The sequence below is a fragment of the Osmia bicornis genome, chromosome 4 (genome assembly GCF_907164935.1).
Source record: "Osmia bicornis bicornis chromosome 4, iOsmBic2.1, whole genome shotgun sequence".
NCBI classification, from domain to species: domain Eukaryota; kingdom Metazoa; phylum Arthropoda; class Insecta; order Hymenoptera; family Megachilidae; genus Osmia; species Osmia bicornis.
The window spans coordinates 4,043,192-4,059,774 of record NC_060219.1 but is presented as its reverse complement, the minus strand read 5'-3'; the positions used below and the strand labels follow the sequence as shown (position 1 = coordinate 4,059,774).

The 16,583-nt window shown below is 33.8% G+C and overlaps 1 protein-coding gene across 3 annotated transcripts in view; it reads left to right on the top strand.

Moving 5' to 3' along the window:
- LOC114882853 (laminin subunit alpha-1) overlaps nt 1-16,506 on the top strand; it is a 119,922-nt gene extending 103,416 nt beyond the window's left edge. For all 3 annotated transcript variants that reach the window (XM_046285343.1, XM_046285342.1, XM_046285344.1), the window contains 30 exons: nt 4,345-4,451; nt 4,543-4,726; nt 4,976-5,331; nt 5,421-5,618; nt 5,752-5,922; nt 5,999-6,162; nt 6,240-6,374; nt 6,620-6,875; nt 7,048-7,216; nt 7,569-7,790; nt 7,892-8,145; nt 8,221-8,332; nt 8,526-8,670; nt 8,747-9,059; nt 9,280-9,440; nt 9,846-9,984; nt 10,220-10,460; nt 10,587-10,760; nt 10,833-10,999; nt 11,081-11,239; nt 11,361-11,509; nt 11,848-12,135; nt 12,209-12,377; nt 12,450-12,866; nt 12,945-13,127; nt 13,236-13,570; nt 13,701-14,007; nt 14,088-14,526; nt 14,609-14,977; nt 15,112-16,506. In XM_046285343.1, coding sequence (XP_046141299.1) covers nt 4,345-4,451; nt 4,543-4,726; nt 4,976-5,331; nt 5,421-5,618; nt 5,752-5,922; nt 5,999-6,162; nt 6,240-6,374; nt 6,620-6,875; nt 7,048-7,216; nt 7,569-7,790; nt 7,892-8,145; nt 8,221-8,332; nt 8,526-8,670; nt 8,747-9,059; nt 9,280-9,440; nt 9,846-9,984; nt 10,220-10,460; nt 10,587-10,760; nt 10,833-10,999; nt 11,081-11,239; nt 11,361-11,509; nt 11,848-12,135; nt 12,209-12,377; nt 12,450-12,866; nt 12,945-13,127; nt 13,236-13,570; nt 13,701-14,007; nt 14,088-14,526; nt 14,609-14,977; nt 15,112-15,254 — 6,626 coding nt within the window. In that variant the 3' untranslated portion in view covers nt 15,255-16,506. The remainder of the gene's footprint in view (nt 1-4,344; nt 4,452-4,542; nt 4,727-4,975; nt 5,332-5,420; nt 5,619-5,751; nt 5,923-5,998; nt 6,163-6,239; nt 6,375-6,619; nt 6,876-7,047; nt 7,217-7,568; nt 7,791-7,891; nt 8,146-8,220; nt 8,333-8,525; nt 8,671-8,746; nt 9,060-9,279; nt 9,441-9,845; nt 9,985-10,219; nt 10,461-10,586; nt 10,761-10,832; nt 11,000-11,080; nt 11,240-11,360; nt 11,510-11,847; nt 12,136-12,208; nt 12,378-12,449; nt 12,867-12,944; nt 13,128-13,235; nt 13,571-13,700; nt 14,008-14,087; nt 14,527-14,608; nt 14,978-15,111) is intronic.
- Nucleotides 16,507-16,583: the final 77 nt, after the last annotated feature.

Here is a 16,583-nt window from a genome sequence, read left to right as displayed (position 1 = left end):
AATCCTTTCAAGAAGCTTAAGTCGTTTAGACGTGTCTTTCCCTTTTATGTCCACCATTGCGTAGTAGCAATTGTCTGGGATGAAAAATGGAATTAATCATCTTGACTATCATTTTTAACAGCTATTAATACTGCCGCGGCTGCAGATTTTACGGAATTAATGGATTTTGTAATTTTAGATTACTCAGGTGATTATTAATAAAGGGAACTTCCCAATTATTACGCTCACTTATTAATGAAAGTTTATCACCTTATTTTGGGGACAGACGTCTAATTGTTTAAAAGATATTAACAATTAATATTAGTTACTTCTTATTGAGGAGGCTATTAAGTTATTAGTTTTTAAATGGAAATTAATTAAATTAATTAAAGCAATGTGGATCTAAATATTCTGTATAACATTCCCCCAGTAATCTTCAATTTATTAACATAAAATCAAAAATACAAATAATATATAATCAAAATGTAATTAATATTTGAATATGCGCCAACCTGATATTACTATCAAGATTTTCCATTATTTGAAATGTTCTAAAAATATTAACCAGATTGTTAACTGCTTTTTATACGTAGTTAAAATAAAAATAATATAAAAAATACAAGAAATACACAATAAAACATGTCGTAATAGAACATACATCCTAAATTTTGTTACATAAGATTCATTAAAACTATGTGAGAGTGTTTTGAAAAAAATTTTCAGAAAAAAGGAACTAAATTTTGCAAAAACTTTCGCCCTCTAGCGGCAAAAATGTGAACTAAATTTTCAACGTCGAATCAGCGCCCCCTGGTGTCAAAAAAAGGAACTAAATCATGCAAAGATTTTGGCCCTCTAGCGGCAAAAATGCGAACTAAATTTTCGACGTCGAATCAGCGCCCCCTGGTGTCAAAAAAAGGAACCAAATCATGCAAACATTTTGGCCCTCTAGCGGCAAAAATGTGAACTAAATTTTCGACGTCGAATCAGCGCCCCCTGGTGTCAAAAAAGGAACTAAATCATGCAAAGATTTTGGCCCTCTAGCGGCAAAAATGTGAACTAAATTTTCGACGTCGAATCAGCGCCCCCTGGTGTCAAAAAAAGGAACTAAATCATGCAAAGATTTTGGCCCTCTAGCGGCAAAAATGTGAACTAAATTTTCGACGTCGAATCAGCGCCCCCTGGTGTCAAGAAAAGGAACCAAATCATGCAAACATTTTGGCCCTCTAGCGGCAAAAATGTGAACTAAATTTTCGACGTCGAATCAGCGCCCCCTGGTGTCAAAAAAAGGAACTAAATCATGCAAAGATTTTGGCCCTCTAGCGGCAAAAATGTGAACTAAATTTTCGACGTCGAATCAGCGCCCTCTGGTGTCAAAAAAAGGAACCAAATCATGCAAACATTTTGGCCCTCTAGCGGCAAAAATGTGAACTAAATTTTCGACGTCGAATCAGCGCCCCCTGGTGTCAAAAAAAGGAACTAAATCATGCAAAGATTTTGGCCCTCTAGCGGCAAAAATGTGAACTAAATTTTCGACGTCGAATCAGCGCCCTCTGGTGTCAAAAAAAGGAACCAAATCATGCAAACATTTTGGCCCCCAGGCGGCAAAAATGTGAACTAAATTTTCGACGTCGAATCAGTGCCCCCTGGTGTCAAAAAAAGGAACTAAATCATGCAAAGATTTTGGCCCTCTAGCGGCAAAAATGTGAACTAAATTTTCAACGTCGAATCAGCGCCCTCTGGTGGCAAAGAAGGCAACTAAATTTTGCAAGAATTTAAATTTAAAATTATTTTTCATGAGATTTTACTTACCTTTACTTACCTTTACTTACCTTTACTCGACCCAGTGGCCATAAGTATATTATTTACAATATATTATTATATTTATAATATATTTATTATAAGGGTTGAAAGGATACAGGAGATGCAGGGAGAATTTACGAGTGTAAGGGATACAGAGATATAAACGGTACAGAGATGTAAGGGATGCCGAGGTATAAGGAATGCCGGCATATACGAGATGCAGGAATATAGGGAATGTGGTGATATAAGGGATACAGGGATGTTAAGGATGCAGACATGTAAGGGACACTGAAGGGTCGGGCCTCGTGAGGCCCTTAAAGACAAAAAATAATAAATAACTGGGAAGGTTGAACCGTGGCCCATAAGTCAAATTTTAACTGATTGAAATTTAACTGATTAAAATTTAACTGATTAATTCCCCGTGCATAGCAAGTGGCGTTCCACTAATAATAATAAAAGGAAGATCTATTTCTTGTTAACATTTTAATTACTTTCAACAGTAATTATTATATTACACCTTCTAACTGCTTTAAGACTAGGGCGTATACGTTCTGTCTGACCAATGATAGACATATTCTACTGCGAAAGCAAAAAGACTGCGCGGAACTACAAGACACTCAATTCTAAAATCATTCAATAAATACATACTGAAATCAATTATTATCATTGTCAACAGCTCTTAAAATACTTTAGATATGTTCTACAATTTTTTTCATTAAAACGAGAGTATTAAAAATTCTTCATAACCAGTCTTATCGAATAGTTGTATATTTTATTAATGTTTCTTTATTGAAATGTAACAAAATTTACTACTATATCATTAAGTTATTTATTATGAAACGTGTTTGCTATAAATAACGATCGTTGTTTATTCTAACCACTTGCTTACTATAAATAAAAAAACTATTGCACAATTTTGTAAGTTATTTAGTTACTTTGTAATATATTATATAAGATGAAAAATCGAGCAAATGAAACGTGTTCAATTTTCTTTCCAAAACATTCTTCGTGTCCCGTTCTATAAATTTATGTTCTCGTCTTACTCGTAATATATTAAATACCGTGTTCGAGGGAATTCGATCATTTATAAAGCCGTAGAAAATGTACACCGACAATGTGACAATTGCGATATTTACGATATATAGGATTTTAATTTATGTTTACACAAGGGAGCCAATAATTAGCGATCGAATTAATTCCACTGTAACTGTCCATTAATAACGTTTAGCGTATTATTAAACGACATAAAACCTCCCCAGGCTGAAACTGTAACGTTATAAGTTATTCAAATTGAGTGTCCTACGGGGAAGAGGATGTTAGGAGCTGTTGCCGTGTAAAACGATGTTGCTGCTCGTTGAACTAATAAATTAACTGGACGACGTAGCTGGACACGCTGCGTTGTAATTGCGAAAGTTTCACCATATTTTTTATCCAACCGCACCATTAGTTCCAGCTGTTTGCTTTACGGTCCCTGTTATGGTTGATGTTATTAGAATTTCAATAGGTTGGGGTATAATATTAAATATTGATCTATTGTAGGTATAGACTCTCGTTATATTGCCATCGACGGATTTGTAGAAGCGAAAAATTTGTCAAGCTTCCAAACTCTTATTTAAAGAGAAAAGGGAAGATAGAAACGTATGCTTTAAAATTCATGTGAATGTCAAATTGCTCATGTGGCAATATAACGAGAGTCTATTGTAGTATCGGTAATTACAGGTGTAGTATATACATATTATTGTTATTAGAATTCTGTACAGATATAGTATAATATTAAAAATTGAATGCTGTTATATTATACAAAAATTATAATAGTGATCCTATTACAATTTGTTAGTACAAGTATCTGAGGTCTGAACGAGACGATTACAAATAGTGTCACTACGTCTGACACCGGTAACTAAATTGAATTTAAATATGCGGGACCTGTTCACGATTTATGGTTACAGCATAAAAATACCTGGCCAAATGCTTCATCCTCTTTTTCTTTTCCATCACGAGACAGCAATCGCGAAAGTGGCAACGAGGGCTCAAGTCGTTTGAATACAATGCGATATTCACCGCGACGGCATTGCTAATTGCGAAATGCGATCGATCAATAAATATGCTAGTCATGCATGACTAGGATCTAGACTGAATAGATGGCGATCATGATAAAGTTGAGATTTATGCGTTGTTAGCCGGAGATAGATGAATGAAATGCTTTTCTGTGATGTTGAGTTAGGTTGAGAGGTGAATTTTCAAACGATCGAAACGAAGAAACATTAATGAAAATGTTGTTTATATTTGAAAATATAATTTTTAATTTAGAACTGCTGAAACTGTAATTTTATATAACTTTAAAATAATAGTAATTCAAGAATTTAGGGTAAGTTTAGAGTAAAATAAGGCTTCAAATTAAACACAGAAATTTTCTACTTGGTAATTCTAAGATTACTAAAATATCAATTAGCAGTAAGCAAAGAATTGTATTCTATAACAAAAGTTATTAATATCGTTATATATTTTCGAATAAATTATTGTAAGAAAATTAATATAAAAATGTGTAATTTTTAATATTTCCAGGATGTCGGTGTAATACTATTGGTTCAATAACTAGTGCCTGCGATATCGTGACAGGGCAGTGTCAATGTAAGCCTCATGTAACTAGCAGACAATGTGATCACTGTGTGGTGAGTAAATGAATAATTAAATCAATTTATTATTAATTTATTATTAATCAATATATTATACGTTTTCCTTTCTTATTTTTGAATTCTTAAGGTCGGTTATTGGGGTCTGACAACAGGAGCAGGATGTGCTCCTTGCGGATGCGATCCCATAGGATCGCACAACTCTTCTTGTCACGACGTTACAGGTCAATGCTACTGTAAACCAGGGGTCGGTGGTGCACGTTGCGATACTTGTTTGCCTGGATATTATGGATTTTCTTCAAAGGGATGCCAGGGTAAACAACTACCTGAAGTTCTGAATAATTTCACACTGTTATCCGAATTATATATAAAATTAATTAATAGACTAATTTTGACAATTGCAGCAAACTATAATTCTGTTTCAAGTAAAATTAGAAAAATTTTACACATAATCTGACTAATTTTTTCTCGAATGCATTTTGAATTTATCAAGTGCATCGGTGCACTTACGAAATGCAAATGCACATCTAGCTGCAATCATGTATTTCCTTTTACATTTGCAGTTTGCGATCCCTGTCTGCGACCAGGTCACATCTGCGACCCTGACACGGGTCGTTGCGTGTGCCCAACCTTGACTTTTGGTGAACACTGCGACCGATGTAGACCAGGATCATGGGATCTGGTGCATAGGGTTGGTTGTAAACCTTGCGATTGTACTCTTGGCTCTACGAGGCCCCATTGTGATCACCAGGGGCAATGCCCTTGCAGAATAGGCTACGATGGTCGTAGATGTGAAAAATGTGCAAAAGGATATTATGGTTATCCTAGGTGTCGTCCTTGTGGTTGTAATTCGGCAGGTACCTTGCAGTGCGGTGATGAGATCTGCGATTGCGACGACCAAGGACAGTGTCCTTGCAAAGTAAGATTATTATTTTCAGAATAAAACTGTCATAAATTTAATATTTTAATTAGCAGATAAATATGAATATTTATAAAAATGTGATTCAGGAACTCGTATATGGAAGACAATGCAATCAGTGTAGAGAGGGTACATTTGGTCTGGCAGTGGATAGCCCAAAGGGTTGCACTGAATGTTTCTGCTTTGGAAGAACCACTTCCTGTCAGCAAGCTGGTCTTAGCTGGGGTCAACGCAGATTGACACGTCCTCGTACACTTTATGTTAATGATACCATCAATGACATAATAGTAAGTGTCATAACGAGGGGATGATTTGAATGACTTCCATAGTTTAACACGTTTTAATTAACAAAAATAATATAAAGTATCAGTATTATATGAAATTTTTCAATTTTCCACATTTCCATATTTCCACTTTCAGATTACGAAATTTAGGTCTCAAATTTATTTATCTCCCATTAATGGTGGTCTAAACGTGACCAATGGTCTCTCAATAATTCCTGATGTCGAAGGTGACGTCACAATACCATCAAACTTATATTATAATTATCCACTTTATTGGATGCTTCCTGAACAGTTTCTGGGTGACAAGGTATTTTTTGAACATTTAAGAAAACCACCATTAAATTTTATATAAAATAATGAATAAATAAATGAACATATTCAAGGTCGTTTCCTACGGAGGATTCTTAAGATTTACAACTTCAACAGAAGGTGGTATACCTTTGAGATCGACTTATCAATATCCAGTGGTGCAGTTGCAAGGAAACCAGAGGATTGTCTTGGAATATTATTTACCTTTACCTGTGGATAACAATCATTACGAAGTCAGGTAATTTTCATTGGTAAATGAATATTTAATACCTTTCCTTTTTATTTAAATGAAATAATACAGGGTTTTTGTTCCAGATTTCATGAATCCTTATGGCAGTTACAAAATAGACCCGATTATAAAGTGACCAGGGAAGTTCTTATGGTCGCGTTACAAAATCTTCAGTACATTCTTGTAAAAGCATCTGATAATGCTGAATTTACAAAAACAACGTGAGTAGATATTTAATTTTTTTAATTTTAGAAAACTATAACTACTAGCCATTAAATTGGTACCGCTAAATATTTTTTAATAAAATTGAGAGAAATTAAGCGAACTTTAATAATAAAATTCATTAACCCTTAGCAGAATTATTTAATGTTGGTCGGGTATTTCGGATTTATAGTATTTGCAAATAATGAAAAATTTAGTGAAATATTAAACAGTATCATTTATATTATTTCACATTGACTTACAGTTTACTTCAAGCATCGTTAGACGCAGCGGTTCTAACGCCCACTCATACTCCACCTTTCGCAACGGGTATAGAAATCTGTAAATGTCCTCCGGAATACAACAGCACATCCTGTCAGGATCCAAGCATCGGCTACTACAGATGGTACAAGAATACAACCGTTACATCGACCATCGTTATCGATCTCGTTGGTGAAGCAAGACGGTGTCAATGTAATGGACGATCAGAGATCTGTGATAAGGAAACAGGACATTGTTTGGTAAGAAGGACAATTTGTTTCATTAATTTTATTACAAGCAACCACTGATGCGTGTATAATACCGAAATAAACTCTTTTTACTCTTTTACTAGAATTTATATTGCCATTCTATTTAAAATCAGGTTGAACGAAATAAGTGTTTTATTCATGTAAAGAATATTTCTTTCCATAGAATTGTCGTGGAAACACCGTAGGACCAAGGTGTGACGTCTGCGCGGACAGTTTCTATGGTCATCCAGATTACGGTTGCAAACCATGTCCTTGCCCTCAAACGGATAAAAGATTTTCGAATACCTGCATGATCCTTGCTAATACGGAAGCAATTTGCGTCTGTAAACCTGGTTCGTACTTTTCATTTCCATGGGTAATAAATAAAAATTAATTTCAAAAAGTTTCGGTGGACTCTTGATAACTTACCGTTCGCTAACTGTCCGCAGATGTCTATTGTTCTCCACACATACTTTCACTAATCACCAAAACAATTAAATGGTCAAACAAATGATATGCGTGAGAAACGATTTGCTGAGGACAATAATTGATAAACACTAGTGAAAGTACGTGGAAGGCAATAGATGTCTGCGGACAATTAGCGAGCGGCAAGTTATCAAGGGTCTACCACAAATCATTATCACTATATTTTGGAAAATTCAATCTAAAATGGTAAAATTAAATCTAATACGTATCTCTGCACAGGATACACTGGTAAAAAATGCGAGAGGTGTTCCCCTGGATATTACGGCCATCCACACCTCCGTGATGGTAAATGTATGCCATGCAATTGTAATTCAGCTGGAAGCTTAAGTGATGAATGCGACATGGAAACGGGACAATGTAGATGCAGAGCTGGATCCACTGGACGAGACTGTTCTGAATGTACAGCCTATCGTCACGTTTACATAAACAATGTTTGCACTTGTAAGTAATACACGATGATCCATACTACAGCGTGTCATGTCCTGTTTACTAGGCTATTGTACAAATAAATTATATATATTTTTTCTTAATGCTCATTTTAGCATGTAACGATAATTGCACGGGTCTCTTACTGGATACCTTAGCGATACTTTCTCAGGAATTAGCAGAAGGAACTGCTCACATAGCAGATGGTTACATTCCTCCACCGTGGGAAGATTTAGCGTACATCGATTCGAATGTAACAGCATATTTCGAAGAAATAGAGCTGCAAAATAAACTGAAGCAAAGAATGAAAAATATTCCCTGGCACGAGTATCGGAAATTGAAGAATCACCTCGAAAAGCTATTCAGAACTGTGCGTAATTAGTTAAATCTTCATTTGCAAAAATTCCAAAATGTATCAAATGTTTATTGTTAATATATTTTTCAGGCGAATGAACAAGCAAAACAGGGAGACACATTTAAATCCAAAAGTAATGACTTAAAGAACAATATATTTAGCGCGAAGATCGAAATGGACAATTTGAAAAAATATATTGATGGTACGTTTTAATTACACGTAAATTTTGGCAAATGCTTGAAAATATATTCGATAGAAATAACTGAATATTTTCGTGATATTTTATTAATTTTATTATTCCAAATTTCGGCTACTTAATAGAAGTATTTATTATTCTATATTAATTAGATAAGTAAAATTATTCCTAAAACATAATATGGCTTATACCTTTCCAGATACAATTCAGCTATTAACTCAATACAACAGCGACAACAAAAGAATAGAAATTAAAAAAGCTTTAAAAATGGCAAAAATGATTTTAAACAATCTCAAGAGTGTACATTTGACGAAGAAAACCATGGAGATAGAAAATTTTCTCGAGTTAGTATTTCATAATTCTATACGTGATTCGATTGAAAAATTTCAAATAAATAATAATTTCAATAAAATATAATAGGGACGTGACGGATTATACTGATTGGTTGAATTCTTTGTACGATGCGACGGAACCATTGGCGATTGCTCAAGACGATGCAGAAGAATATGCTGTAAAATTAAACGATATAAGAAATATCATCGAAGACACCATGGAGACGTTGTACAGTTACGATACTTTATATAATAATATTAATCAAACACTATTGGAAGCTAGAAACAGTTGTAGTGAGATTGATATGCTGAGGAGTGCAGTGAACGAGTCCATGAATGAGGGTGAAAAATTGATAGACGAAACTCGTGGTTTCATTATTGACCTTCAGATTAATATTCAAGTGAGTGCATATTTAGTAATCTCCAAAAATAAATATTATATTTTCAAAAATAATATTCGCATATTTTGATCAATCACAAAAATAATTAAATAATTAAATTGTTAATAACCATTTATAGTATAAAGTTTATACTATGCAATAGTAATTATGGTACAACCGAAAAGGAACTAATTATTTTTCTTGAGAAAATAAATGAAGAATATTTTTAATTAAATTGCAGGATCTCCCAGAATTGAAAAATAAACTGACGTACTGGTTTGACAAATTGAATATGAAAGAAGAATTACTGTATCGACTGAATTACGAATATAAGGATAAATATGTGGTGCCAGCAGTCGAACACGCTAAAAATTTATCAAATTATGTTGATCAGTATGTCAGGTAAGAGAAAACGTGTTATTTTTCTTCGTTTGTTGCATTATCACAGAAAATTTCAATGTTTAGTAATGTTTAAATAGTCAAGTAACAGATGTTTTAATAGTAAATTATAATCTTTCATTAGTAATGAAATTGATCTTCGTAAAATAAGTACAACTTGACTATTTGAAAAATGTTTCGCACTGGTCCTGTAATAATAAAGTGAAATCTAAGTAATGTAAAGTCAAATGGATAATAATCTGTGTTAATAAAATGACGCTAAAGTATACGGCTTTATAAGAAAAGAATCGAAAATTCGACAGTTCCAGTCGCGAATCAATAATCGTTAATTAATTATACACTATATTGCTTAATGTAATTGACGATCGATAACTTGATAAAGTGCAACTTGGCGTTTCTGCCGAGCAGTCTGTTTTCCGAGACAAGAAATATCGCAGCTAGCCCCCTGAAGGCCAGTCAAGCATACAAGAATATCGCCGATAGCATAAGAACTGCAAATATCACAGCAAAGGCAGCTAAAGATATTGCTGATGACACTTATAACAAGGTAGGAAAACGTTTCATTATTAATGAACTAATTAACATTATCTGTTATTAATTAATGACACCCTGGTTTTATTAGAAATAATATTAAATTAATTGCGTTATTTTTAAATTAATTTATGGTAATTGTAAAATCAACAAGAATTTCTTAAATATAATAATGATTTTGGTGTTTAATCTTTTAATAGTATTATTATTATATTTTATAAATAATGATTTCGAAAATACTTATTGTACAGACATTTCCTAATGGACCAAAATCAAAGTCGCTTCTGGACGAATCTAAAGAAATATCGCTGGCCTCGTCCAAGCAATGGGATAGCGCGGAAAAGCATGGAAAAATTGTCCAGAATGCTAGCGACCAGCTAGATTTTCAAAAGCAAGCTGTAAATGCTCTGAAAAACACTTTGAATAATACTGGAGTCAAGGATAATCAAGTCAATGTAAAATTACAGAGCTTGCAAAATGATAGCGAAAGACGTAAGTGTCTTATTAAATTATTGTTAATTATTTTATCATATGAAATTACAAACTCACTGTCACTGAATGTTATAAGTCTACAAAAAAGATAACAGTTGTTATTGTATATTTATTTATTTCTTACAGTGCGTGAAAATATTCAGAATATACTAGACGATAATGAAGAAGTGGTAGAAACAGTTAAAGATAATCAAAGATTAATTGATGACTACAATGAAGGAATTGTTAACAGATTAAAACCAAAATTGTATGAATTAAAAAGAGAAGGAGATTCAAAGATTAGTTTAGCCAGTGAAAAATGTAAGATACATTACATATATTTAATTGTATTTACCATTGTTGAATTAAAATAATAATTGAAAATCATTTCAGTAACCGAGGCGTTGAGTAACATTAAAAAGGCTGATGCGAAATTAATTAGTTTATCTAATGCTGCCGTGAAAAGGAAGAATGTATTCGATAAATGGAACGATACTTTAGCATCGAAATTGCAGAATCTTAAAGACAAAATTGCGGAAGCTAGAAACACTGCCGATGGAGTAATTATAATTTTATACAGTGGTTATTGTAATTTATTTTCAAAAATTTCATTATTAATTTTCTATTTTCTATTTCTACAGATTCGAGTGTCGTTAAGATCAACTGAAGGAAAAGAGTGCATTCGATCTTATAGACCATCGACGTTACAACCATCATCGACAAATACAATCGTGATGACTTTTGCCCTTCCAAAACCAAGGAAAGAAGGTCCCTTGTTCTATCTACCAAGTAGCATAAATGTAAGTAGTATAGGATACTTAAATCATTGAACTTGGCTTGATTTTTCAAAATCTATCATAGCTTTCTGAAATTGTAAAATTTATATGCCTAAAATGTTTCTTATATTTGTACTATTTGCAGGATGACTTTATTGCTTTGGAGATTGTTGACAAGAGAGTAAGATTTGTGTGGAATGTTGGAGGAGGCACAGGAATCCTTGTTCATCCTGAAGTAATTGAAAGTGGTGATCTTCGGAATGATTCGTCTTGGTACCGCATTGAGGCTGAGAGGTATTGTATTTTTGAAAGAGAAATTATATTTTTAAATAATTAATTCATCGTAACTCTAATAATTTACAATGATAAAGCAATGGAATCTCAAAAGTTCAGTTCAGTTTTTAACATTAGAATTATCATCGTTTGATGCACATTTATTTTTAAATTGGAAATAATGTATACAATTAAACAGATAAGGGATGAAACAGAATTTAACACCTCGTTAAAATTTATAAATTAAAATAAGAAACTTGAAGCCAGTCATTTTGACTGGATTGGTAATTCTAGTGTTAATATCTGCTATAAAGTTTAATATACTTCTTCCATTAATTTTACTATATATATTTTTCCAGAATGCGTCATCTAGGCAAATTATACGTGCGAAAACAGGCATCTGCAATCGGAGGATATCCTCCTGTAACAAATTCAACAGATTTTGAGTATGGTCGTTTCGATGTCACTGCCGCAGATCGTGTCTGGATAGGTGGAATTCCTAGGTCTCAACGAAGAAGAACAGAACTCCTTGCAAATAATGGACTTCCAGGTTGTGTGCATCAAGTTATTTTAGATGGAAAACCTATAGGTCTTTGGAATTTCATCACAACTGCGCCGGATATGGCTTGCAGAGCATGTGTAGAAGGGTAATTAGGAAAACCTGTGTACAGCATAAGTGCTGTTTCTTCATTTATTTAATGATTTACTTTATTATTATAGAGTGGAAGATGTTAGGGACGATATAGCTTACAGTTTCAATGGAGAAGGCTATGCAGTTAGAAACAGAGTCTCTTCAGGCCCGTACAATAAATACACATTTGGAGTGTCTATTAATTTCAGAACTTACGATGAGAATGCTCTGCTATTTCTGGCTATAAATCCAAAGAATGTGCGTGAAAAATATAGCAATTATAATTAAAATTGGAATTAAACATAATTTAACTTTATTTCTTACTTGCAGTATCAGCATATCATGATCTTCCTTAGAGAAGGAAAGGTGATCCTCCACATTGGTTATGGTAGCAATGTAAGCATGGAAATGTCCTCGTACTCGAAGTACAATACCGGAAACTGGACAAAGGTGGATGCGTTTAGACAGTATCACCTTCGTAAGAACATTGAAAAGTGTAGTTTGAGCGTTGGGGATGCGGACAAAAAAATCGGTGTACCTACCCCTCAGCCCAAGAAAGACGACATTCCTGATTTCATTCAGGCTAAATATTACATCGGGGGTGTACCGCCGAGTTTCCGGGCAGAGAAACTCATGCTACCTCCGCAAGTTTCATTTCTTGGATGCATGTCCAATATTATTGTACAGGAAGGCTACGATCCCATGGCTGAACAGTATTACGGCGTCGAACCTACCTGTGGAAATAAAGTAAGTTAATAAAGAAGAAATAATAGGAACTAATAATTTTCCTTAAACTTTATCTATATTAAATTTTGATTTTTACAGCCATTAAAAATAGTAGGATTCTACGGAGACGGTTATTTGGAACATGCTGCCTATACCCTTCGCAAAATAAATTCCACGGTAAGCTTCTCCTTTAGAACGATGCAAACAGAAGCTGTGCTTCTTCTATCTACGTTTGAAGGACAAGAAGAACGGGTAACTAATATACGACATGGAAATGAAGAGGTAAATATATGTAAAATTAATTATTTTCTTTTTCTTTAAATAGACCTGAAAATTGTTTTGCTTAGTTAAATGTTTAAATTTAAAATTGTATTTAATTGATTCTTTCAGAGAGACAGTTATTATTCAGTGTGCTTAATCAATGGACAAGTACAAGTGCGTTTAAACGCTGGAAGAGGAGAGCTGGTTTTACAATCGAATGATACTTTTAACGATGGACGATATCATTCAGTGACGATAATTAAAAGGCGGAAAGATGTTGAGTTACGAATAGATGATGCTTATCAGACCTCGGGTAGATCACCAACAAGTGCCGCTATTAAGGCTCCTGAAGGAAATGGAGGACTGTTCTTTGGGGGCTTGCCAGTACTTATCAACAATACCAAAATGATCACTACCACTACTCCTTTGTACGGCGCTATTAAAGACGCAGTATTTAATGAGGAGTAAGTAAAATAAACTTAAGCTTTTCTTTTCTAATGTTAAAGATTTGCAGGGTAATTTGAACTTCTATAACCCCAAGCAGGATTACAGATACACAAATCAAGATATTCATAATTAAAAATCTTTTTTCAGTATCATTAGATTTGACGAAGTTGTCAGTTTCGACCATGCCCTCATCGGTCGTCCCGGACCCAGCATGGGAAAGGATCCTCCTACTTACACGCCATCAGCATCTTTATCCAGAGGATTATCTACTCAACCGGAAGGTTGTCAGAAAGTTCCATATTACTCGTTGGAACCTGGTGCTCTGAAATTCGGAGACAAACCAAACAGCCACACTCAACTTTATCTAAATTTTAAGAAATTCTGGGAGAAGAAATACGCGATAGAGTTCGACTTCCGGACGTATTATCCAAATGGACTCTTATTCATCACTCCAGTACGTAAAAAGGAAGTTTTCAATATCCCTCAACAATTTATTATAATAAATATTAAAATGTATTCTCATGTGTTCTTCAGGGCGTCAGACCAAAGCATTACCTCATGGTCGTAATAAGAGACGGTCAGCTTCTTCTTTTGGTGAAAAGCAAACAAAAGAAAGAAATATTATTTAAGACACCGTTTAATGACGGTAATTGGCATCATGTTGTTATTAGTCATGATGAAAGAAAGCTGACGTTACTGGTGGATGCCCAAACACCTCGTACAATTAAAGTGCCAAGGAAGATTGGACTGGCGTCTATGATGTACATTGGAGGACTTCCTGAGAGTGGGACCCCGATACCTGAACAAGTAGTAGTTAAACTAGAGACGTTAAAAGGGTGTATCAGAGGTTTAAGAGTCAATGGAAATGTTTATGATATGGTTGGATCTACGAGCAGGGCTTACCATGTTGGCCAATGTTTCCCAAATGTTGAAAGTGGGGCTTACTTCCAGGATGAAGCATATGCCATATACAGTAAGATCTGAAGATAATACATATTTTAAATAACTCCCATGATACAAATTGTAATTAAAAAACAATATTTTTTCTTTTTCAGAAAGAAACTTTGAACTAGGTGCAGTTTTAGAGCTTCAATTAGAATTCAGAACGTCAGAGTTATCGGGTGTGTTGCTTTCCATAACAGCGCCTGGTAATTCACCTTCATTATCATTGGAATTGAACAATGGTAAAGTGATCATGTCAGGCGATCTGGGAGACAACAATCCGTTGTATGTAGAGCAACGTTTCACTAGTCCATACACGATCTGTGACAACCGATGGCACAGAATACAAGCAGTTTATAACGATGAAGAGTTGGCATTGAAAGTTGACGAAATGGACCAAAAATATGGCCTTCCAGCTAATGTCAATTACCATATAATGGACTCTACAGTCTCCGGGCCCCTTTACATTGGTGGTTTACCAGGTAAATTAATCAATTACCTTTTGCTGAAGTCTATAGCTTTTCAACTTGTAAATCAATATCCTTTTTAAGAATATTAAACTTTTAATGTTGATTTGTTTTTAGTTTTGTTAATAGAGTTTATTGTAATATTTCAGCCTCTGCTCCAAAAGGAACACTGATAACAAGGGACCACTTCAATGGATGCATAAGAAATGTAATGATAGGGGGAGAGAGAAGGGATTGGACAGACATGGACGAATTGCATAATATTCACCTGAGCTCCTGCCCAGTACAATGATAATCAGTACAACGTGTGAACTCCTCTGAGTTGTTCAATTTAGTTCCAAAGACTGTTCAATGGACGCACAATTCTCGAGAAGTTTTCATGAAGTGTGTTCAATACAATTTCACACCAGGATCAAGTGCCATATCGTGATGGGAAATTTGTAATTGTTAAGACATAATATAAAACCAAGCCAAAAGATGCTAACATGCAAGCTTATTTACATCAATGTTTCTCAAACTTGTTTTTTTTTTTATTGCTGCAAGATCTAAAGAATTCTCTTCTCTATTTTATATGTAAAGAAAAATTAAGTTAAATATTAACAATTAATTTGTACATTAATATAATTATTTATACTTTGAAAATAACAGAAACTAACAATTGTAAATTTATGTTATTTCTTCTACTATTGCAGCAGATTAATTGAATGATCCATCACAGTATTTAAAAGTTGGAAAATGTTCGTACATACCATTAGCAAGCAATAACAAAGTACAAACAATTCGTTGCACTTCATATTGCCATTCCAATAGGTATTTTAATGATATTTATGACAATATTTTGGAAGTATGCTAATAGATGAAAGATATTTTTCCATATACACACATGTTATTATGAATTTCATCACAAAAATTGTCGTAATGCGTTACAAAATAAATATGCAAATAAAATGGTCAAGGCATAGTTTGAGAAACGATTAACAAAGCATTCAACAAATTATGGCACAAATTCGCACCGAATTGTAGAACCGCTATAAGAAAAAAACGAAAGCAAATATCACGACATATCTGTAAGTAGCAAGATCACTGCCATATAGTTTAATTGTAACTCATTTGTAAGTCACAAAGCAATTGTACATCAGTATTTAAAGCTATTTATTATTACTTATGTAAGCGCAACCGACGATTTTGATCGAGCATGCGGCCATGGAATAATATGCTCGATTGAAATCGTATTATTTTAAAAAAGAAAGGATAAACGAGATGAGAAATTATTTTGTACTTTTCTAGCGATAGTAAAAATATCGAGTGTTTTAATATATTTAAGAAAAGGAGAAGAAGTCAGATCCAACGCCCTGTAAAGTGTCCTTAATTAAGCAATAACGTCGTGTTAGGGAGAGACCAAGTTCTGCACAGGAATATTTTGATATTTATGTCTAGTATTTTTTTTTCTTCTTATTCGTTGAATTGTAATATATTATACATATGCAGAAAAATTAACAATGACGCCTCCGCTATTGTGTATAAAATATATAACAATGAGAAAGTATGGTCATCTAATTCACCCTTCTTCTGTACTCCAAAAGTTATTATATATACATTTACAATTACACAACCAATTAAG